This window comes from Mixophyes fleayi, chromosome 11, assembly GCF_038048845.1.
Source record: "Mixophyes fleayi isolate aMixFle1 chromosome 11, aMixFle1.hap1, whole genome shotgun sequence".
NCBI lineage: Eukaryota > Metazoa > Chordata > Amphibia > Anura > Limnodynastidae > Mixophyes > Mixophyes fleayi.
In genome coordinates this window covers 90,966,036-90,991,395 of record NC_134412.1, presented here as the reverse complement: position 1 = coordinate 90,991,395, position 25,360 = coordinate 90,966,036, and the positions used below count along the sequence as shown (strand labels likewise).

The following is a 25,360-nucleotide window of genomic DNA, read 5'->3' as shown; positions in this document are numbered from 1 at the left end:
GCCATCATAACCTTCCCTGGCAGTGAATTCCATATCTTGACTGCCCTTACTGTAAAGAACCCCTTCCTTAGCTGGGTGTGAAATTTCCTCTCCTCTAACCTTAGGGGATGACCACGTGTCCTGTGTATGGTCCTTGGGGTAAAAAGTTTCCATGAAAGTTCTCTGTATTGAACCTTAATATATTTGTACATAGTAATCATATCTCCTCTTAGACGCCTCTTTTCTAAAGTAAACATGCCTAAACTGGCTAACCTTTCCTCATAACTTAATGACTCCATACCCTTTATCAATTTTGTCACCCTTCTCTGCACTTTCTAGTTCCAAATTATCTTTTTTATAGAGTGGTGCCCAGAACTGTACTGCATATTCAAGATGAGGTCTTACCAACGATATATACAGTGGCAAAATTACACCATCTTCCCTTGCATCTATGCCCCTTTTTATGCATGCCAATACTCTATTTGCCCTTGCAGCTGCTGCTTGACATTGAGCACTATTGCCAAGTCTACTGTCTACGAGCACTCCCAAATCCTTTTCCATCACAGATTCCCCTAAATTAATCCAATTTATTTTATAAATTGTGTGCTTGTATTCGATCCCTAAATGCATAATCTTATATGTATTTATGTTAAACTTTATCTTCCATTTGGCCGCCCAATCCTCCAGTTTAAGTCCCTCTGTAGAGAAGCTACATCTTACTCTGATTTTATTACCTTACAGAGTTTAGTGTCATCTGCAAAAATGAAAACTTTACTCTCAAAACCAGCACCAAGGTCATTAATATATTACAAAGGAGTGGCCCCAGCACGGAACCTTGAGGTACTGCACTTAAGACTTCTGACCGATTAGAAAATGTTCCATTTATTACCACTCTCTATTACCTATTCTCCAACCAGTTTTCAATCAAAGTACAAATGTTGTTTCCTAGACCTAGTTCCCTTATTTTGTAAGCCAACCTCTTGTGTGGCACTGTATCAAAGGCCTTTGCAAAATCTAAGTAGACCACATCTACTGTCCTGCCCTGGTCTAAGTTCCCACTAACTTTCTCATAGAAACTAATTATATTAGTTTGACATGACCTGTCCCTCAGAAATCCATGCTGGTCCTCACTAATAATCTTATTGCGCACCAAGTAATTCTGAATACTATCCCTTAATATAACTTCCAGTAGTTTCCCCACTATTGAAGTCAGACTTACAGGTCTATAATTCCATGGTTGTGATCTAGTCCCCTTTTTAAACAACGGCACCACATCTGCTATTCGCCACTCCCTTGGTACTGAGCCTGTATTGGGTGCTGCTGTGTGCGCTCAAGCTTGGCACGCCCTTACTGTACATTGACTACGTGCATACGCCCATACTCCCCCTGTTCAACCCATGAAATCGTACGCTGTCGAAAGTGTCCTTTGCACTCGAAGAATTGCATACACTTACGTCCTCTGGAGTATAGTTAGTTACTGGGCATGCACAAGGCGATTTAATGCAAAATACGGAATGTATGAGCATTTATGTTCCTTAATCAGACCCTTTATGTTGATAGGTTACTAAACACAGCCCAAGACTGTACATATATCCCATAACCTGCCTATTGCACATACACACAGCTTAGTGTAGTTACTAATATGATGGACCTCAAATCTAGTTGTGTTTTGCGTTTAGTGGACTGACTCTGCTGAAGGTTGGTAACAAGGAGTCATGTGACGTGTGTGTGTGAGTGTGCAGGAAATAGAAAATAATTGCTATGGTAAAAATAAAATAAAGTAAAGTAAAGTAACTTGCCCAGAAAAGTATGCTAAATATGGCTCTTCCCCGTGAAAGGGGAAAACGGAACATACAAAGTAGAGGAACACCTTGGGAAATTGACATTTTCTGTTTATTGTAGTGGTAATACTGAAAGTTGCTGACGCACATTAAATTAAATACGTAACAAAAATAAAAACTAAATACAATTTTATGTACAATGGTAAAGAAAATGACATACCTTACACGATTAGTGCAAATAATAATTAGTGGAATGTTACGAGTAGACTAGAAGAGATACACAATGCACAATTACCGGTCTGCATCCAATACCTGTATTCATAGCTTCATATTAATGGGAATATCCCCCCTTGGTATTTGTAAAGAGCAAAGCTCCCTCCGTGAAGGACAGAACTGCCTCAAGTACTACGGTCTGCACTGTACCTAAAGAGGTTTAAGTACTGTGCCACAGTCCCCAAAACACAAGACTTTGGGGTAGATTTATCAAACCTTCTAAAAAGGAAAGTGGAGGTGTTTCCATAGCAACCAATCATATTCTAGCTCTCATGTTCTACAATGAACTAGATAAAGGATATTCGAGGGAGAAGCGTAGGTTGTCATCATCACAAAGATAATACAAGGTACACAGGACGGTCTAACATAAAAAGGATGTTGTAGCAGTCAAAGTTACACATCTAGAGCTCCTGAACAAGCACATAATCTGTCTAAGCGGCAGAATGCAAGACAGCGGTTATTTAAAGAGCCACAAAATATATATATAAAAAAAAAGAATATTGATCCAACGTGAAGAGGCGGCATTGTGTAACTGTACAATTCATGGAAAAACATGTCACAGGTATCGATTCGGACGAGCTCCTGAACATTTTCCACATACTGAATGTTACAGAGAACCATTTAATATAAACTCTATTTGCATTGTTAAATATGTAGCCAATAAACCCCTCTGTTAGATGAGAACGTATAACTGTCACATGACTGTGGTTGACCCGGTAACGGGACAAGGATTATACGGTCTATAGCAGTCCTGTTGGTGCTTTGTACAGTGAATATTTCTCGATAATCGGTTACCACACATTTAGCATAAAAATTACCTGAAAACCACCTGATCAGTCTGAACATCAGAGCGGATACCTACTGTCCGTGGACTGCGCAGCAGAAGTACAATCAGGATGATGGATTTTTGTGACATTTTAGCAAAAAAAATTCTGGTATTGAAAACTAAAAACAAAACAGACTCCAACCTCCCCACAAACTATGTCAATGCTGGATTGTTTTGTTTGCATATCCCTTATTTCAATCATTTCCTGCAGGCAGTTTGGGGAGCAGGACTAATTATACCAAAAGATTGGAGCAGGATAATAACGGTCCATATTGTTCACTGACTAGAGGAATACGAGGACTTATCAGTGTGTTGGAATAGTCTTGATATTTACTGTATATAGAAGTGGCTATATGTGTACTATCTATACTGTGAACACTAATCCACTGTGCATTGTGATATTAAGTCAGAGTACAGGCTGAAATGTGGCTCACCAGCAGTTGTGGAACTACAAGTTCCAGCACACCTTTAGCACTGTCGTAGATCATAGGGATATTTGAGGTTAGCTCAGAATGTCAGGTATTGGCTCGGCGCCTCTAAAAAAAAAAAAGTCAGGTGTGTTTATTAATATAAATCACTGTCAGGCTATAAGAAGAATCATTTCCCCTTGTTTATTTCTTCAGGCTGCAAATAATGATTTATGATTCTGGACTAACATGGCAACCACAGGCACATGATGTAGTGAGCAGAGAGGCTTTGGAATGTCCCTCTGAGCTCTGTCTGCACTGTGACATCCTCAATCTTCCACTCTCTAACCATCACATGACCTTTTGATGGCTGTGAGCCTGTGTCTGTGCAGCAGTGCGACTGTGTCTGGGAGCAATTTGTGTTAAATGTGGGAAAACTACCAGAGAGCTTTTGAAAAGGAGATGATTTGTAGGAGGAGAGCTAAGAAAAAATGGTACTTAACTTGCTTTATAAAAGGAAAAAATAAGAAATATATGGGATCACTGCTTTAAACAGTAACAAAATTCCTCTCAACCTGCCGATACCGTTATAATTTATGCTTTACATACTTACATACACTTCCTTCCCTATGAGATCTGGAACCTACCTTATACATAGTCCACATTTAATGCGGAAATAAATTTGCAAATAAAATACATTGTGCAAAGGCCAGATATATTGTTGCCCTTACAATAAGTGTATTATATACTGCATTAAAGTAGCCGATACCGGCTACAAATCCGATTAACATTAAAAACAGAAGATGCAAAAAGTGTGACTGGAATGAAATCTACGCAGCAATTTAGATTCAGTCACGCTCACAGGTCCTAGGATTCAGTCACGCTCACAGGTCCTAGGATTCAGTCACGCTCACAGGTCCTAGGATTCAGTCACGCTCACAGGTCCTAGGATTCAGTCACGCTCACAGGTCCTAGCCCTTGAGGCTATCACAGCGGGACAGAAAGGAGACGTATTTAAAGGTCTACTCAGCATTTCTACAGCCAGGGAAATTATACCTTAGAAAGCCTGATTATGGACAGTCTGGCTGGAATATAAATCTGAACTTGCAGCAGACAGGGTGGAAAGGCCTAAACTATATACAAATCCTCTTCTAGTGTAGCCATCTCCTGTTACATAAAAACACAGTATATAAAACGTTCTACAAGCTCTGGGGAAAGATAAGCCAGTATCGGGATTCTGCAAATGAATCGGTTGAAGGGAATGACATAAAGCCCTTAGAATTCGCTCATTACTCTCTGCAAAACCGCAGTTGTAGCAGCTATCTTTCTTTTTACACTACTAGAATGTATGCTGAATTAGTCTCCTCGCACGGACATGAAATGCTAGTAGAAAACAAGATGGAGTACAAACAGGTAGACAGAGGGGCGCAATCACCACCAAAACACACTGGAGGCCAGTTAAGAAATGCGTCAGTTGTGTAATTCAAAACGTGTTGAATTTTGCAGGCAGGGTTTGCCCATCGCAGTTCTTGGTGCCCGACGCACAGAAGAAGCTGCGAGCTGAGACGCATTAAGATCTCCAGAGGCGCACTGTGCAAATCTGGAATTTCACATCCGGTCCAGCCTCCTACCACTTTAGCATTTCCTGGAAATGCTAAATGCAACTTAGAGTCTCAAAACAGGCGCAATAAAAAAACTAGGGCAATGCCAAACACGATAAAGCTGCTAATGTTGGAGTGTAAATAAAGGCTGTGCGCCCCACTGCAGGCACGGAACTCCCCAAACGTGTGCCCTTCCCACACTTAAGTCATTTTAATAAATCGCTTATTTTATGCCAAAAAAACAAAAAACAAAAACAACTGCCATCGCACTCCATAAAAGCACGTGCCTGTGTCGTGGCAGATCCAAAAGCTTGTGTTGCGCACCGTAACTGACCTCCAGCGGCGGCAGCCATTTTGCCTCCACTGTGTTTGGACGACAGGGGCCGACAACCTTCTATAATCGCTAATAAAAGGTTTACATTCTGTTGGGTGACGTGAAGACGGGGCCAGCCAGCGGCTCTCTACAATAGGTAACTAGGGAAGGACTTCTAGAAACAACATGGAATGAATATTACATTTACAGGCTGAAGGGTCCCTTCTTATCTTGAATACTTAGTCCTCATGCTAACGGCAGCTTCCTCCCAGAATACACGGCGGCAGGTATCAGCAACAGAAACACGGTCTTAGCCTGAAGAAAGGGGACAGGTGAAGGTGCAGAAATAGGAGGAGAACGTGAGCGGGCCGGCACTGGGGGTATCAGCGAGAACCCGTCTTCAATACGGCAGAGCTCAAGCTTGAAGTCTTTGGAAAGCTCGACAGCCCGGAACCAGGGCGGCTGCGGGGGTCCAGTCCCTCGGCGAGGTCAGAGGTCAGGGAGGACGGTCAGGAGGTCATATAATGCTGCCTCAGCCGCGCTTGTAGGAATTCATGCGTTAAATTATGCCGGGTTATAATGCCAACAATCTGTTATGTAAAACAAAAACCAATTAGTACAGAACAAACCCAGAGTAAGACACATAGGAACACATCAGGAGAAAATCCAGCTACTGGGAGCAAATGTGACCGAACCACGTCGCATGCAAAGGGTGCAAACAATTAGTTTCGCAAGTGGGAAAAATACTAGCTGCATTTGCATGTAGCCCACAAATACTGGGCAGCTCTATTTTTACACTGCTATCAAGCTAGGATGCCCCCACCCCCCCTCCCCCCTCCGAACTCTAAATCTGCCACCTGCAGCACAACATGTTTTTTTAAAATTACACCTTGTAGCTGATGTATTCCTAACTGAAGGCGCACAGGGAAGTCAGGGGCTTATACAAGAGTCTGCTGCCATCTTCTGGCAAGACCTTGTACAGCAGGTCTGACAAATCTGTACACACTAGATCAGTGATGGCTAACCTGTGACACTCCAGGTGTTGTGAAACTACAAGCCCCAGCATGCTTTGCCAGTAGATAACTAGCCGATAGCTGGCAGAATATGCTGGGACTAGTAGTTCCACAACACCTGGAGTGTCACAGGTTAGCCATCACTGCACTAGATTCCAAGCAGGTCTGATTAGATGCCGCAGTCATCGCTTTGTATCAGAGTGTCATGCTGCTGATATCCTGCAAATACTTGGCCCACACAGGGCGGATTCAATACTACTGTCAAACGTCAAGAGCAACTTAAAAAACCCTCAAAATTAAGTACAGATTTCTAGCAGTGTAAAACGCTGCAGAACAAATGAAAAACGTTACGAACGGATCATGAAAATAAGCTGATGAATTGCCAGGGTCACACAAAGGACAGTCATTGGTTTGACCTTTGTATATAGCACGTTCTGTGTACCCTGCCTCTGTATAAGCACATTCTGTGTATCCTGCATTGCATTACACACTGCGCTCTTCTCCAAACTATCCTGATACATCCATGAATCACAATCCTGATGCTGTCACAATCCTCCGCAGCAACACAAATCATTCAGGTTACATGACACTTGTTTATGAGCAACAATTACTATAGTAAGAATGGAAAGGATCCAGCATCAGTAGGTCCTCCTGCAGGGCACCTACCCCATCTCCCTCCAAATTGTATTCTATAACCTTGAATACATCAGACAACGTGCGACCCAAACACCAAGTGGTAAATACACACTCACACGACCTGTGGATTTTAGATCTCGCACTCCCTATATACAGTTCTGCATTACACCACGATGACTTCATAAGCCTCTCTGTCCACACGTACTTACCTCTCCCACCGCATTCACCACGGGGAGATGTCTAAGCCCCATGGTCCTGAACAGGTTAAACACTTGTGAGGCGTGCGTGTTAGGGGACACGGTGAATGGACATTGGTTCATGTAAGGAGCGACGTCCTGTGACACAAGGAGAGACAGACGTTAGTGAAAACCCCTCTGAAACAGAGAGGTAACGACCCATCAGGTCAGTTCAGACCGAGTCAGCTGACCAAGGTCATTTTAAAAAGTACAAAATATAAAAAAACAACAACAAAAAAAAAAAACAACAAACAAACCACAAAAAACATAAAATGTAATAAAAAATACTTTGCAAGTTAATTAGAAACAAACATATACATGAGAACTGCTGCTACTCCTTACCACAATCATTCGTGGATTGAGGAGGGTCAGGTTAACATCATGAATGTCGGGGTAACGTGGATAGTCTTCGGCCATCTCCGCGTGGGTAAGACGTGGCTGGGTGGCGCTCTATGAATGGATCAAACAGGCTGCGTTAAAGGCTGCAGATTGTGAAATGAGCCTCATTCATCCGAGCGCATTAACATGAACGTGGGAGCAGAACACAGAATGAACCATCACAATAATCTCTGGACAAGGAGTCACATAGAAAGTAACAGACTGAAATACTCCTCTGTACACCGGTATTACACAACTTACAGACTGGTTCTCAGAGTAACACACTCCCCGGACTAGTAACGTGACCAACTGGGAGCGTAGAATAAGGCCGTGGAAGGTCAGAGGTCGGAATCGTTCCTCCATGGTCCATTCTTCACTTGGGGACTGGTCCGGGTACAGATTGGGGTAAGGGGTGTACCTGGAAATACAAGTCACGCGATCAGGACAAGTTAGAAAGATGATGTCCGGGGTCCAGGGAAGTCTGCCAAGTGCTTTACCTCCGTTCTAACATCTGCTGCAGCATGTCCTCCTTCTCGGCCGGTTCTTCTGCGGTCAGCTGCTCGTCGCACATGTTACGCAATTCACTGGACGGATAAGACTTCATCGACTGACTCCGCTTTCGCTGCTCGCCGGCCCGCGTCAGAATGCTGGACTTCTGCACAAAGGAGGAAACACTCTTTATAAACAGGTCCCCCACAGACTGACACCCCAGGGCGTAGATGGGATTGTTTAACTGCCTACACTATGTATCCTCCATCATATAGATGTATAAAACAGCTTTCATCAAATGGGAAATCCTTACAATGGAGCCATCTTCATTCCACTGTACAGTAATTAATTGAATTTATTATATTTTTTAATGTTACAAAATCTCTTCATATCATATAATAAAGGACAGATCTCCACCCCTACCAAACACTGACTTTAAACTTAATGTTGTTGCTGATCAGCTGGTTTCCCTTCATGAACTCCTTCTCATTCCCCCGGTTCTCGGTCACCACGGGGAAGGCGTGGTGTGCCGTGGTGCGCAGGATGCTGACCAGGGATTGGATACGCGTGTGAGGATAAACATAGGTCAGATTGGGCTCCATGATATCACAAGCTCTCAACCTGTGGTAAGAAAACCAAATAATTACTATATTGTGAGTACAGCAACAATGGACCTAGAATGAATGATGTCTGTCCCCATAGACATGAGAATGAATATATCAATACATTAGGAAGCAGTGACCTCACGGAGACGTGCGACTGATTGGCTCTGAGGATGAATATTGGGTCCAACCAACAAAATGATAAATGTAGACAGGAATCCTTTTGTAAAGTAGATCCATTAGATCAGACAGGCCAAAAAGACAAGATATTATTAAAATTAATTTTTATTGCTTCGTTTTAAAAAATGTCTTTTTATTCTCTATGGCACGATAATAAAAGCAAGTGGCTTACTTGTCCATTTCCTCCTCAGTTTCCCACTCCAGCAGAGGGACCCCTCTAAGTACCACATGGACATCGTAAATGCCTTTGTTGAAAAGATCCCCGGTCCACTTTGCAACCTGAAAGGAAGAGACCAGACATCATCAGTAACAAAGGTCAGCACGGTGGCTCAGTGGTTAGCACTTCTGCCTCACAGTACTGGGGTCATGAGTTCAATTCCGGACCATGTCCTTATGTGTGTGGAATTTGTATGTTCTCCTCGCGTTTGCCTGGGTTTCCTCCCACACTCCAAAAACATACTGGTAGGTTAATTGGCTGCTAACAAATTGACCCTAGTCTGTGTGTCTGTCTGTGTTGTATGTGTGTTAGGGAATTTAGACTGTAAGCCCCAACGGGGCAGGGACTGATGTGAGTGAGTTCTCTGTACAGAGCTGCGGAATTAGTGGCGCTATATAAATAAATGGTGATGATGATGAAGGTAAAAATACACTGTACACATTTACTTGCTTAAATTTAATGGTAATCACAAAAAAAAAAAAAAATTTGCTTTGTGCAAACAGCACTTTACCATCTGCTCAGAGAACACTGAATAAACATCATTGCTGCTGTAAATCAGCAGATAATATGGTTTTATTCCTCACCATGAGTGTAATCATTATTGGCAATCCATACGAGATCTCATTGGTGGATTCGATGAGAATGACGGTGAGACTGATGGTCATCCGGACAACGCCACCCAGGAAGGCCGCGGCTCCGATCAGGGCAAACGTCCCAGAGTAGATATGGGTCAATCCCAGATAACTAGACACAAACACAGAACGTTACACCACAAAGCCGAACGACGGGGGGGAGGGAACATGCTGGGATATAAAATACCTTTTCAGGAGGTTCGCAACCAACCGACCAAAGGCTGCGCCGCACAGCAAGGATGGCACGAAGAGACCGCTGGGCACAGAGATGCCATACGTCCAGCAGGATAGGAGGAAGTACATACAGCAGAAGATGGATAAAGTGACGGGGCTGAATGTGCCTGGAACACAAGAGACAGACCTGATCATGCACCAATTACAGAGATCCTAACCATCGGCCACCAGCAACGGCAGCCATACTAACCATCCTGGTGGAACAGCTGCAGGATGGCCGACTCCTGAGGATTGAAGAACAGCGTCGCCATGTCATTGTAGGTATCGTTGGGGCAGAAGAAAGTTCTGATGCTAGAATTCACCTCATCCGATGAGGAGACCTGGAGAAACGGAATAATAGACAATGGATGCTCCTATAGGTGTATGCTGAGACACAAGGGGAAAGAGTCTTTCAGAGAACGCGTTTCGCATTCCAGGTGGAACAAGGGGTACACATCAGGGGAGGGGAGAAAAGCTCAGAATCATAGAGAGGGCAGGGCTCTAATGGTGCTGGGGAGAGGGAGGGTTATGCAGGACAAGAGTAGACTTGTATGTTGTATTAGAAGGAGGCGCTAGTGAGAAGAGTGAGATCTTGAGACGCTCTCTGGCAGGGTGGAGACCAGCGTGTAAAGATGGATCACCATGTTCATGTGGGACGGAGGAAGACCAATGACTGTTGGAGCGCTGGTCACAAGGGCAGGACTGGACAGCAAAGAATGAAGTAACAGGTACAACAGCTCCCATGTAAGGTAAGTACAAAGTACCTGCATGGCAACGGTGCCATTATTCCAGTTTGTGGGGGGAGACAGTTTCCGACATTCTCCCAGAACCATGGATGACACAAAGACGATCACGGTGGTGACCAAAGAGACCAGCAGACTTTCACAAACCCTGGAAGACCAGAATGAGAGTATATTTTATATATACATATATGTTATACTCACACACGAAAGAGACACATGGCAGACAGACACACGGACAGGTCCGGTACCTGACAAGTTTCGGTTTGGGGTGTACGTTCCTCATGCGGTATTTTGCCAGTCTCCTATTCAGACAGTTAAACGTGGCTCCAAGTAGCCCCCCGATCACCCCCATGATGATAAAGAACGCCAAGTCCACCACCGTCCACAGGTGACACTTCTTATCAGAATCAGAACACTATAAAGAACAAATAAATAACTTATTAACAACATTGTAGTTGTAAAGCCTGCCTGGCACTGCTTCCAGTACTCATCTACAGTTTCCCAAACCTAGTCCTCAGGGCCCCAACAGGGCAGGTTTTCCTGGTGACATAATCTGGTTCTGTTACATTGTATCAGTCAGTAATGATTACACTTGTGCTCCAGCAAGGAGATCTGGAAAACCTGCACTGTAAGGTCTCCCTGAGGACTGGATTTGGGAAACCTTGATCTAGACTATTGGGATGTATATTAGGAAGCTGCATTAGCAGAACTGCAGTAACACACTCCAAAGTTACACCACACACCTCAACACACGGTTAGTGCAGCGCGATTCGGACATACTACTAATTTCAGGAGGGGTCAGATCGCACCATATGTCCCACCGCATCTGACTCTAAACATCAAGTGAAGCACAATAACTTTCCTTCCTTACTATCACAAGTGAACAATGGTTTGTAGTGTCGAATCCATTGATGAGTCCGTTCCATGTAATGGGATTAACAATAAATATGTAGAGTACAGCACAGTCCCACAGCTGCAGAGCTGACAGTCTAACTAATAATATACTGGGCACAATCTTGTAAAACTCAATGACACAACTGTATTAAAAAAAAGGGGTAGAGCCGAATACATCGCATTTTTGTCAGTTTGATTATTTAAAATAATCACGTGTGACAGATACACAGACTTAGTGCAAACACCCTTATCCTGTGTATATAAAAACGTAACTGCGCTTAGTTGTACGACCGCTGGTACATTCATCACAATAGACGGGATATAGTTACATTAATAAATTATATAATATATATATATATATATATATATATATATATATATATATATATATATATATATATATATATATATATATATATATATTTATATTTAATTTTTTTTAAACAACCTTGTTCTTGAAACGTCTGATGTCTTTTTACTGTGCCAATGAAAATATTCATTACAAATATTCTATTTATCCAGCATTAATCTAACCTGCTGAAACTGGAAAACCTGCACTGTTAGGGCTCCCTGAGGACTGGGAAACACAGATCAACACCATTACTGAGAAGAAGCCAATTCATATTGGGTCCAGGTAAATTAAAGAGTGTTCAATCGACTTGTGCCCCCCAATCGTGCTGCAGGGCAGAAGCAGTTATGCGGTGTCACTAAAGCTGCGGTGGAACTACAAGTCCCAGCATGCAGGAGCTTGAGAGCTACAGGTTGCTTACCTTTGTTATATAGGGGAAATATTCAGCAATTGGAGCAAGCATGCTGGGACTTGTAGTTCTAACAATAGTTACCTCTGCTATAGGTCAAAGGTGATGTACCTCTCACCTACATTCCTGTATTACTGTTATAGCAAAATTACAATATACATAAATGTTTGTGTGATCTTTTAGAAAATATATATTTTTTTAATATGTTTAGAAATGATGGAGACAGATCACTTCTATTGAAATATTACAGACGAACCTTAAATTCCCCAAAATTGAGCAGCCCAGGCACTTGGAACGATCCCCAGCTTGAAAACTGAATCCCAGACCGGAAGAAATTCAACGTAAATGTGGCCGACATGGAACAGAAGAGCTGATGAGGACGGAGAATGAATAAATCAGCATTAATGACTAATCAGTACCACAGACCGTTACAGCGTATAGATCAGACAGTAACACCAGAGGTGACGTGTAGTAATATACTGATTACAAATCATCAGAACAAAGAGAAATATTAACTTGTTAGATTAGATAGAAATACTAAATGCACCCAATGACCTATGCACACTTTCAATCATGATGTAATGTTATTACACTGATGACTCCACTAGGGGGAGCTGTCTAGTCCTCCGTAACCTCAATATGGAGATGGTGGGGGGATATAATCCACCTACTAAATGGTGAACGTTCTCTTAACAAAACTTTAAATGTAAGCAAAAGTATTCATATACGTGCTGTACATTGCAGTGTTTACTTGTGCTACATTTTATACAACATAAAAAAAGAACCAGTTTCCATCTATTTAAGCCACAATAAACACACTGAGGTTTTTTAACATTGCTGTACTAATCCAAACCAACCAATCGGCAATTAGCTTTTATCTATAGAGCCAGTTAGACAATGAAAGCAAACGTCTGATTGGTTGCGGTGGTTCAATACAGATTTGAAGTAAAGCAATGTTTGGAAATAATAATGTGTTATTTTCATAGCTTTGTAAGAAGCACTATAACTAATACACAGGGTGGGTTTATTCACAGAGTTATATAAACATATCTTACGGTCCTTTTCATATAACGGTGATACCAAACATTATAACTCCCTCCTCACCACTTTCCACGTTAGTCCCTGGTTCCAGAAAGAGGATCCTTCTTCCAAACTGAACAGTGTACCCCCGATAGGAGCCCCGAAGGCTGCAGCTACCCCGGCCGCGGCTCCCGCAGACACAAAGTCCCTCTTGTCCCTAAAAATGGAACCATTAGTACATTAGATAAAGAAAGCTTAAATAATTAGCAAGAAAACAGCCAGTGGGACAAGTAAGGAGGGGAGTTTGTTATAAAGAAATTTGCCAAATATATCAATGAATATCTGTTATGTGGATCTGTCAAAGGAATTGTTGGAGAGCTCTGAAGCTCATGTGATCATTCCAGGCCAATCAAAAGATTGCCTTGAAAGCTGGAACACTTCCTGCAGTCTGACATCACAGGCGCACACTGAGCACGCTCCTGCCAGCACATGGGCTGTACCCACTCATTAATACATATGTCCAGAAGATGGGTAACGTCATGCAGACACGTACAAAGGTGAAAGCGGAAGGAAGCGAGCTACACATGGTACATGTCAGATAAACCTATCTGTTGAACGTACACTTGTCTGTAGGTGACAGGGCAATGTGCAGACCTCTACAGAGCACGGTAACCTGATTATCTACAGTGCATTAGTATAATGTGTAAAGAGGATCTATGTGCTTCTGGTTACACCGGTTTAAAGGCAGATACACAGCCCCATAGTGGAGTATAGACATAATGTAATGTATCTGTGACTATTAAGCTATCCATGCACATTACAATCATTTCCAAAAGAATTATAATTTTTCATTTTAGATTGTATCTGTTGCTTTACAATTTACACACAAACCGTAACACTGAAATTTTAGGAGATCTGCTTAGAAATGAATTATATTGCATCGAAACCAATCAAAAGATCCATTTACCTTGGCAGATCAGCAAACAGCACTGCAGTTTGGAATGGTCAAGAAGGACCCAATTACAGCGCACACAGAACGTGATTGGATTGAAGCTGGCCATACACACTGCCATATAGCAATGAATATCTAGCACTCTGACAGATAGGCAGCATGTAAAAACAATAGTGATTCTAGATACTAATACGATTGCCGGAAGACGACCGTGAGAAGCCAGAAGCGATCATTCCGGCGTCTGACTCACGTCACGCAGCAAATTCATGCGTCACCTTTATATAAGAAACATGTAACTCATCCAATCTAAAATGAATACAATCTGATTGGATCGTTCTGAACAACACACACAAATACTACTGTACAATTCAATGTCAATTAAATTATGTGAACAATTGGCAATGGTGTTTGTACTTTTATGGACAGGGACTAAAATGAAGCAAATTAAGTAAACAATGCATGCCCCTGTAGACGAGTTTCACAAAGAAAATAAAAATTTGGTTTACTCCAACATAATTTCTCCACGTAACAAGATGGCGGCTTCTCACGTCCGTACCTGTCGCTGCGGAAATACGGAAAGTCAAAGCGGATCTTCTGGAAAGAAATACTCTGGAACTGAGAACAAATGACAGTTTTAGGACAGGTCCTAGCTTGTGAATCATTTCACATTTGTCCGGAGAGAAAGGGGTAAGTTTACTAAATTGGCACTGGTGGGGGGGTCCTGCACATTGTTACTCTGGGTGCCTCCTTTAATGAGGGACAAGTGTTAATTACACAGATGGCAGGACAGCGTGACAATCAATGTAGATATAATGTAATCAGTCCTGATAGATTCTAATGGCGCTCTGTGTTTGTCGGTGGACCTCGGAGGACAGGTACACTTTATAAAACAACCCGCCACATGCATATTAAGGACAGGACCTCACCTGGGGTATCCCTGCTCCGACAACAGCCCCACTGTGAATCATTGGTCCCTCCTTTCCTACAAACAGACCTGTCAACGAGAGAATCAGTCATGTCATAAAACCATAGTTACTACGTGAGGAGTAAGAAACAGACTTTATGATTACTGGGGATTTGGCACTGACGGAGTTAATGCTTTATACCGTGTAAGTAACTGCTAAGGATTCAGTGACATGGTTGTAATGCTATTATTTTTAAGGACCCGTGGGCCCTTACCTCCGGACACACTGAACAAGACTCCTACAGCTTTGCAGACCAGCGTTCTGAGCCGGACCACGCCGGGAACCTTCACTCCGTTCAGGTAACATTTGATCTCCGGGATTCCGGACCCACCGGCCACGGGCTGAACAACAAGAAACGGACAACGACTGAATCAGCATTTATGAAGAGATTGTGCGATGACCCAACAACACAGAAGTATTAGCTCCGCATGCTGTAGATGCTGTGAGAAATCAGAAGTCCACTGGACAATACCTGTACGAGGACGAACAGCGTCGCTATGAAGGTAAAAGTCAAGTTGAATCCGAGAAGTTCCAGCAGAGAGACGGCAAGGCATCCTCGATCCGTACATTCCTCCACCGCTAACGTCACCACGTCAAGGAAATAAGACCACAGCCCATCTTCATGTATACAACTGTAACATGTGACTGCTCTAATCCAATCACAGGCTTCCCCTCCTCCAAATATACATTGTATCAAGCTGCGTCCTGATCATTACAGCGTTTGTAAAAATCTAATGTGAGAATAGAAAAGATGGTGTGAAAAAAAAAAAAAAAAAAGTGATTTATTGGTCAAGTGCTGACATAATACAGTAACCGCCCAACCGTGTGACCAATGAATGTATTTAGAAGCAGTTTTATGCAAGACATCATGTATTTTCAGTCGAGTGACCCTTTTAAGGGAGGTCCGTCCAACCTGTGGCTCTTCAGGTGTTGCCAAACTACAAGTCCCAGCATGCTCTGTCAGCTACCAGCTGGCTATCTACTGGCAAAGCATGCTGGGGCTTGTAGTTGCACAACACCTGGAGAGCCACAGGTTGGCCGAGCCTGCTTTAAGGGCTCCTATCAACTCATTTTACAACAGGGTTTTTTCGAAAGGCTACTGGTTTCATTTTTTTGCATTACTGGATATAAAATTCATGGAAATGCCTACAGGGCAATCTGAAAGGCGAGCGAGCCTCCGCACTTACTAGAGCCTCCGCACTTACTAGAGCCTCCGCACTTACGCGTTTTACCTAGTGTCATATGTAAATAAAAGAACAGTGTGTATGAGGCCTAAGACAGAACTTCAGTCTCTCTAACAGATCGTTAACATTGTCAGAAATGGACAAATTAAGATCCAGTCTCTAAATGTTGAATCAAGTCTGAGTATTTGATACGAACCTTGATAAACGTAAACATTTTCATACAGTGTTTTGCTTACACCACTTATAGGACACAGTGATAGTCATCAGGGGTATTAAGCGTGTTTTAAGGGCAGCAGTCTATTTACTCAGCACAGGATGACAAGTAAAACGCCTGTCACTCATACGTCGAAAAAGGATACAGTCTTGGACCACTCTGAACTTAAACTGGGAAAACAGGCGGACAAAATAATCCACAAACAGCCCGACCTGCACACAGCAAAACAAAACCACAATATAATTATTCACATGTGCACAAAATGGAAAACTCGTTACAATTAACATGAACACTGAGTAATAATGAAGATATCCATCTTTTACATGACATTAAACCTTTATTTTAATGGAAACAAAAACAGAATTCCGATACTTGGGAGCTATAGAGTAACTTCCCTATTGGAGGATAAAGTCTGTGACTGGCCAAATGCCATTCTGGCCATTTGCAGTTAGTCGTTCATAAGCGCCAGCATCATATTATGCAAATGAGGAGGAGGAGTCAGCCTCAGTCTTGACAGAACGAGGTCATTGGAACTGCAGCTTTAGAAGCAGTAATTAAATTATTACAAAAACTTATTGTCCATTTTATAGGAACAGTAAACCCAAAAATGAATCATTTGTTTACCACCGCCTCCTCCGGGACCCCAGGACCCAATTAGTGGTTTTAAACCCAGATCTAACACAACCAGAAATGAAATTCAGGCTCTTATAAGCTTTTAATAAACTAAAAATTATTAAAAATATATATTTACATTCCCAAGATATGCATTTCCCCCATATCCATTAATCTCTATGCATTTATTTTGAAATGTATTCAATACATGCAACTGCTTCAGGCAGTAATGGAAGGGGGGTGGGGGATTATTATGTGGGGATCGTACAAGTGAAGAGCCACTACAATAATATAATCATCTGCATTTATGTTGCATTTCCAAATTTTGAAAACGTGCAGCACACCTATGGAGTAACTACACAATCCAGGTAGGAGAGAGGTTAATCCCAGCTTGAGCGCTGGCAGATAAAACAAATATCACGAGGAAGGGGGGTAATGACAGAAGCTACAGTGTCAATAACAGCAGCAGGCGCCACTGAATATAAGAGTAAAGATTACACAATACATCCCAATATAATATTACACTGCAATTTAAAATCGATTTTGGTTGATACAGAGCAGTAGCCATTTCTTTCCATCTCAATACCTAATGAGACATTACACTGTGATCCCAATGTGCGTCCAAATCCTTGGTCTGATTTACCATTTAAAAGGTTGACCGTGGGTATATTTCCATTAATAAATACAATAACGAAATTTAAAGAAAAAAAAGAAAAAAGAAAAAAGTAGAGTTTTGTACCAGTCCTGTGCAGACTCCGATAGCAAAGACTACAATCCACCTCACCGCCTCGTATCGTCTGGCTTTCTGTAGAAGAACACAAAACAGATTCTAAGTAAAATGACAGTGGCTGCAGATTTTAGCCCAAGAGGAGGGGGCAGGAGTTTGGGAAACTGTAGTATAAAGGAGCCAGAAAACATTTAATACAATTTCTTCCTATATGCAGCAAGTGACAATGTTTGTATTAAACAGTTCTAATTCACAAGGATTAAAGACAGGAAATCTGGTTAGCACAAGAAAAATGCTTCCTTAAGGAGATGAAACAATACTGTGATTTATATATCCACAACATATCTAATGCAGCAATTAGTGAGTGTATTCAACACTTCAATCCTGTAAAACGTTACAGTCATAGCCAAAAGTTTTGCGAATGGCACAAGTATTGATTTTCACAAAGTTTGCTGCTTCAGTGTTTTTAGACCTTTTTGTCAGATGTTGCTCTGGTATTCTGAAGTATAATTACAAACATTTCATAAGTGTCAAAGGATTTTATTGACCATTACATTAAGTTTATGCAAAGAGTCAATATTTGCAGTGTTGACCCTTCTTTTTGAAGACCTCTGCAATTCGCCCTGGCATGTTGTCAATCAACTTCTGGGCCACATACTGACTGATTGTCCCCCATTCTTACCTAATCAATGCTTGGAGTTTGCCAGAATTTGTGGGTTTTGTTTGTCCACCCCCCTCTTGAAGATTGACCACAAGTTCTCAATGGGATTAAGGTCTGGGGAGTTTCCTGGCCATGGACCCAAAATTTCGATGTTTTGATCCCCGAGCCACTTAGTTATCACTTTTGCCTTATGGCAAGGTGCTCCATCATGCTGGAAAATACATTGTTCATCACCAAACTGTTCTTGGATGGTTGGGAGAAGTTGCTCTTGGGAGGATGTTTTGGTACCATTCTTTATTCATGGCTATGCTCTGAGGCAAAATTGTGAGTGAGCCCACTACCTTGGCTGAGAAGCAGCCCCACACATGAATGGTCTTTACTGTGGGCATGACACAGGACTGATGGTAGCGCTCACCTTTCCTTCTCAGGACAAGCGTTTTTTCAGATGCCCCAAACAATCTGAAAGGGGATTCATCAGAGAAAATGACTTTACCCCAGTCCTCAGCAGTCCAATCCCTGTACCTTTTGCAGAATATCAGTCTGTCCCTGAGGTTTATCCTGGAGAAAAGTGGCTTCTTTGCTGGCCTTCTTCACACCAGGCCATCCTGCAAAAGGCTTCGCCTCACTGTGCGTGCAGATGCACTCACAGCTGCCTATTGCCATTACTGAGCAAGCTCTGCACTGGTGGTGCCCCGACCCCACAGCTGAATCAACTTTAGGAGACGGTCCTGTCGCTTGCTGGACGGTCTTGGGCACCCTGAAGCCTTCTTCACAACCATTGAACCTCTCTCCTTGAAGTTCTTGATGAACCGATAAATGGTTGATTTAGGTGCAATCTTACTAGCAGCAATATCCTTGCTGGTGAAGCCCTTTTCGTGCAAAGCAATGATGACTGCATGTGTTTCCTTGCAGCTAACCATGGTTAACACAGGGAGAACAATGATTTCAAGCACCACCTTTTTTTTTAAAGCTTCCAATCTGTTATTCCAACTCAATCAGCATGACAGAGTGATCTCTAGCCTTGTCTTCGTCAACACTCTCACCTGTGTTAACGAGAGAATCACTGACCTGATACCAGCTGGTCCTTTTGTGGCAGGGCTGATATGCAGTGGAAATGTTGTTTTTGGGATAAAAAGTTCATTGTCATGGCAAAGAGGGACTTTGCAATTCATCTGATCACTCTTCATGACATTCTGGAGTATGTGCAAATTGCCATCATAAAAACTAAGGTAGCAGACTTGTGAAAAATAATATTTGTGTCATCCTCAAAACTTTTGGCCATGACTGTATATAGAAAACCTTTACTGATCTGGTTGTCGGTCAAGGAATTGCTGAGCATCATGGGAAACATAGGACATAAACAACAGATGTGAAAACTATTTTATGATCAGAACATTCAAGTTCTGCAGGAAGATTCCAAGGTTAACATTAAAAATAAAGTGATTTATTTAGATTTTTTATTAAATGATGGTGCCAAGCTGCCACGCCCATCCCTTACATAATCAGCAGTAGGTTGCACAGATTGTGCGATCGGATGATTTATAAATATTCAGCTATAACTACCTCGCTCTGTAGGACAATACCTTGCGGCTAATGCTCTCCAGTACCTCCAGATACGGATCATTGATGCATCGGTCATAATCCAAGCTCTGCGGGAGACAGAAAATAGCACATAGGCAAAGGAAATAACACGGAACCTTATTGTATCCACGGCAGGATACCTGACTTGTTTATTCATAGGTTGATGGGCAAAAGCAATCAGATTACAGGCAGCATTTATATCAACTGTGTTTTTCTACAGATGTTCAATAAAATACATGGCTGCAAGACGTTCTGCTTGAAGGACCCAAATGATCTATCTATTTACATCTATCAGCAGAAAAGAGCTGATGTTTTCTTTGTTGCAAATATCAGATAACACCCCCCGCCCTAAGTAAGGTGGATAGCCACTTGTACAGTTTTACCCCTGGCACCAACATTGTATCTGTACATTATAGGAAGCAACTAGATAACTCATATTTCCAGCACTGTAGGTGTGTCCCGTACGCAGCATCTGATTGGACAAGACCAGTGGCCAATCTAATGCAGAATAGCTAAGGCAGGTTCAGTCCATTCGCTCCTCTACATGCCGTCAGCACCGCAGAATAGGTGGCTCAGTAAAGGTAATGATGGAGGAGGGTTACCTGTGGAGCTACTTAAATAGGGGGGGTTGTCAAAAAGTGGGCAACCTCTTCAAATATCACAGATCCAATGGCACAGTACCTCCAATAATTCTTGTAGAATGTTTACATAGCGCTAACAGTTAGTACCAGTATCTCTCAGACATGGCTCCACAACATAATAAATAAGATTTATAATCATGTCCCTTTAAACCAGAAGACACGTCAGGTCCTCCTATGTAGCGTGCTTTTCTCCAGAGTGGTAACAAACATCTTTGCTAATCAAATCAGTAAATGCTATAAATTCATGATGAAATAACTGGTAAGTTGAGCAATAAATCAATTCGGGGAGCTTACTTCATAATCCTTACGTGGCAATATCTCCTCATCCTCCTCACGGGTCTCCCCAAGAATAGTCTGGAAGGAAAACAAAAGGACACATTTAAGAAATTTGGCAGGAAAATGACCATAAAATAATAGTTGAGTGATGTACCGTAATTCTTTAATAGAAATATGATATAGATATATATATTTTCTGTATGGCACATAGACTTGTAATAGAGGGTAAACAACCATCTGATGTTTCATTGGCTGGCAAAAACTTTCTGCTTTATTGGGAAATCATAAATAATTTGATCACTCACGGCTGCCACTTTTTCAGTAAAAGTCTGTTCCCCGTTACAAGCCATTGGAGGTTATTTAATGATGATTAAAGCATGCGTACACAGTGTACCAAGCGAGAATATGGTCTGACACGACAACATCTGTTACACGGTCATGGAAATCATGCAAGTCAGCAATTTCTAACATTCCTGTAGTCTTGTACACTCACATACACAGAGATAGTACTATACTACACCCACGTCCAGCTAGATCACCTACTAATCTACCAGGGAGAATTCAGGATCAGCCCGACTGTGTAACAGAGCTAGGAAATACGCTCACCCCTCACACTACGACTACAGACACCTATACCAGGATTATTTTAAGAGGTTTGACAAATAACTAATAACTTTGACTCTAGTATTCGCTCTTTTGTTATTACTTTGAAGTCCCTAACCTTGGGTTACAGCTAGAGGGAGTTTTTAATTCTTCACTATTTTGTCCTGCCACCTACATGCAGTGGAGGCAACCATTGGGAGCGAATGTGATCAATCTACAAGGGCTAGTGGCAAGATCGAGGTAGGAGGCACTTTGTGGCTCAAGTGCCCGATTATTGGTTCAGACCATACAATAGTTGCTGCCCCTATGGCAAATCCTAGTCTTCACTATGACAGTTTATTTCCCAGCCAGTAGGACAAGAATGTGTATTATGTGGCATATAAGGGTAATGCAATGAACATATCCTCAGACTGTAATCACTGCTAATGTCTCACATCTAAGCAATACAATGTAGGACAGGTGTTTACACCTACAGGGTTAACGGCTTGTAATCCTGTCTTACTGCACCAAATTCGCCAATGGCTAAGAAAAGCAAACAAAAACAAACAATCCCACAGGATATAAGGGAAGCAACGTATAGACATATATACATTGGATGGGATCATTCAATTGCAACATATGAACACCAGTATAAAACAACGGCTTAGACGTACTTGCCCGCTCTCCCAGAATTTACGGAAGACTCCTGAATGCCCCCCCACACCCTACCCACTGGGACTGGACCTCAATGACCAGATTTGTAGCAAATTGCGTCACTTTAACCACAACCTCCCACAACGCAATCTGGGCAACACAACGCAGGGGTGGGCAAAACTGCAAGATTCGCCACGACACCCTCTGCCCTAGCCACCTGGCCTCTCCTCTGACATCTCCCAGAGGGGAGAGTCAGAAAGTTGGTAACTATGTGCTTAGGTGCAATTCAGACTTCATTTTAAGCAACTTATAAGGCAGCTTACATCAAACACACGTAAATCTACTGTACCCCGTCTCTCCTCAAACCAAAGCTATATCTACCGACCTCCGCTTCTAGAGCTCCCAAATATCCCCCCACCTAGGCATTACCACACCCTGGAGTATAGTGGAAAAGACGTTACCCAGCAGAGGTGTGGCCAACGACTAACGTTACATGTATCCATCAGTACAGAACGGTCTACCTCAAATTAAATTCTGTGGTAATAGCCACCCCATGGTTAGAAAAACGTCTCCACTTAAGGCAATGTTGTTGGTAGCTGTGGCCATTTTGTCGTCTTCTTTCGGATGGGATGTTTTAAACTTGTTTCTATGCAAGTGGCTAAAAACACAGTGCAAAATCTGATCTGATGGTGCTGTGTGTATGTGTAAAATATATATAGCACACAATATGTCTGTCTCCACCCTGCGCACACAACAGCTACATATTACGCTAGTACAATTATTCACTACAGCACCTGCTCTACCTGATAAGCGGAGCTCATCTATTACACCACTGCCGATTCTGGAATATAGCCAATTATGTAATAACGTCCTTAAACATCTGAAAGCTGTTCACACACTGTACTTCAGAGAAGGGTTTCATGTGACTAAGAAGATCTAAGGATTAAGTACTAACTTACTGCAATAACCACTTCACTGAAGTGTTTTGGGTCAATTACCAGAAATAAATTAATCTTGTGATTTTTGATAAGAGATATTTAGTCACGATATAAACAAATAAAGAAAACAAACAAAGTATTACTTTAGTAAACACAGAAGTCACAGGCCCACGTACTGTGTCTTTTTTTGCGTGTTTTCCTTTTTATTTTCTTAACATTTTGTTATTTGTTTAAATATGTTTATCCAGAGCAGGCCTGGCCAACCTGTGGCTCTCCGGGTGTTGTGAAACTACATGTCCCAGCAGCTACCAGCTGGATCTCTACTGGCAAAGCATGCTGGGGCTTGTAGTTTCACAGCACCTGGGGAGCCAACAGGTTGGCCAGGATTGGTCCAGAGCATTCTTGAATCATCATATTGCAGGAGTGCCCATCGCAACTGCTGGGAGACTATTCCCTTTCTGTGGTAACGGTTCTTCCTTATGTTCCATCTTCATCCTTCCAATTCCATATTGTGCCCACTTGTTCTAAAGATCCGATTTGTTTTTGTTTTTTAATATTTCCCTCCTGAGCACTTGTAATAATTATCCATCATATCATCTCTGTCCCTATTCAGATCCTGAATTCTTTCCTTTTACTTCTTCCTATGCAGTTCAGTATTCTGCAGGCTTTTCCCACCGCTACTAACTTACCTGTCTATCATTCTGACACTATATCTCCCCAGTGTCTTTCCTGTGTTGTTGACATCACTATTCAGTCTGTATTCTGCAGGTTTATTTTACGGTTTTGATTTGCTACAACAAAAATAGGCTGTATCCTCTGATTCATCAAGTTAGTTTGAAAAATTCTCAAAATTTTTAGAACATCTCCAAGCAGCAAATCCGCATGGCCTGAATTATTCTAACTTTCTTTCTTCTAAGCTATATATCATCCTTATCCCTGTTGCTTCTGTGAGGTAGAGCTACAGCCGCCATCCTCCAATCACCTGGAATTATACCGGTCATGTGCTGCCAGCAATACACTAATATACGCTGTTATTCCACTTGGATGTATACTACCCAGATCCACTGACTGTCTTTTCATTTTGATAGTCAAGTATTTTGCAGTGCAAATGATATTACATTAGATCTGTACACAAAAGGACTGTCAGCACTGAGAGGTGTGAGGGGGGGGGGAAGAGGTGTATGATGGGAGAGGTGGGGGGGGGGTAAGGTGTATGAGAGGTGTGTGTGGGGGGGGTGATGGGGAAAAGTGGGAGGGGTGAGGTGTATGGAGAAGTATGGGAGGGGTGATGGGGAGAGGTAAGAGGGTAAGGTGTATGAGTAGAGAGGTAGTGGGGGGGGGGGGGGTGAGGTGTGATGGAGATGGTTGGAGGGCGGGGGTCAGGTGTATGGGGGGGCGATAGGGAGAGGTAAGGTGTATGAGAAGAGAGTTGGGGGGTGAGGTATATGGGGGGCTGATGCGGAGGGAAGGAGGGTGGGGATCAGGTGTATGGGGGGTGATGAAGAGAGGTGGGGGGGTAAGGTGTATTGAGTAGAGAGGTGGGGGATGAGGGGTGATGGGGAGAGGTGGGGGGTGAGGTGTGTGATGGAGTGAGATGCATGAGGGGAGAGATAGGGGGCGACAGGTGTATGAGTAGAGAGGTGGGGGGCTGAGGTGTATGGGGAAGTGTATGGGGGGTGATGGGGAGGGATGGAGGGCGGGGTCATGTGTGTGGGGTGATGGAGAGAGGAGGTGGGTGGGTGTCAGGTGTATGAGTAGAGAGGTGGGGGGCTGAGGTGTATGGGGGGGTGATGGGGAGGGATGGAGGGGGGGGGTGATGGGGAGGGATGGAGGGCGGGGACATGTGTGTGGGGTGATGGACAGAGGTGGTGGGTGGGTGACAGGTGTATGGGGTGATGGACAGAGGTGGTGGTTGGTGGGTGACAATGGTTCCTGTATGGGGAGTAATGTGGTAACATGGAGGATGCCCCCCAGCCTTCCTCACCAGTTCCTCCGGGGTACGGCTCTCCCGGTCCCCACAACAACAGCAGCAGCACACAGATCCCCCGCAGGCCGCCATCCTCACGTTACCCCCCTGACACCCACCGGTCACATGACAGCAGCTACTCCTATGAAGCCCCCCCTGTGGCAGCCGGCGAGACACGCCCAGCCCGGGTCACGTGAGCTGTGTGTGTCCGTACGA

At 42.9% G+C, this 25,360-nt stretch overlaps 1 protein-coding gene and 1 long non-coding RNA gene across 2 annotated transcripts in view; both read right to left on the bottom strand.

Annotated features, from left to right (window-relative positions):
- Positions 1 to 25,360, bottom strand: part of LOC142107082 (uncharacterized) — a 311,806-nt gene that overhangs the window by 50,580 nt on the left and 235,866 nt on the right. The window lies entirely within an intron of this gene.
- Positions 1,856 to 25,342, bottom strand: CLCN6 (chloride voltage-gated channel 6). Its single transcript, XM_075190233.1, has 23 exons — positions 25,163 to 25,342; positions 21,023 to 21,082; positions 20,090 to 20,155; positions 17,858 to 17,923; positions 16,652 to 16,718; positions 15,581 to 15,687; positions 15,323 to 15,449; positions 15,070 to 15,137; positions 14,700 to 14,758; positions 13,276 to 13,408; positions 12,428 to 12,541; positions 10,768 to 10,934; positions 10,541 to 10,667; positions 9,988 to 10,117; positions 9,751 to 9,904; positions 9,516 to 9,675; positions 8,887 to 8,993; positions 8,367 to 8,553; positions 7,941 to 8,098; positions 7,705 to 7,861; positions 7,408 to 7,515; positions 7,039 to 7,164; positions 1,856 to 5,770 (listed from the first exon to the last, which is right to left on the bottom strand). The coding sequence occupies exons 1-23, from the start codon at positions 25,235 to 25,237 to the stop codon at positions 5,690 to 5,692; spliced, it is 2,604 nt and encodes an 867-aa protein (XP_075046334.1). The 5' UTR covers positions 25,238 to 25,342; the 3' UTR covers positions 1,856 to 5,689.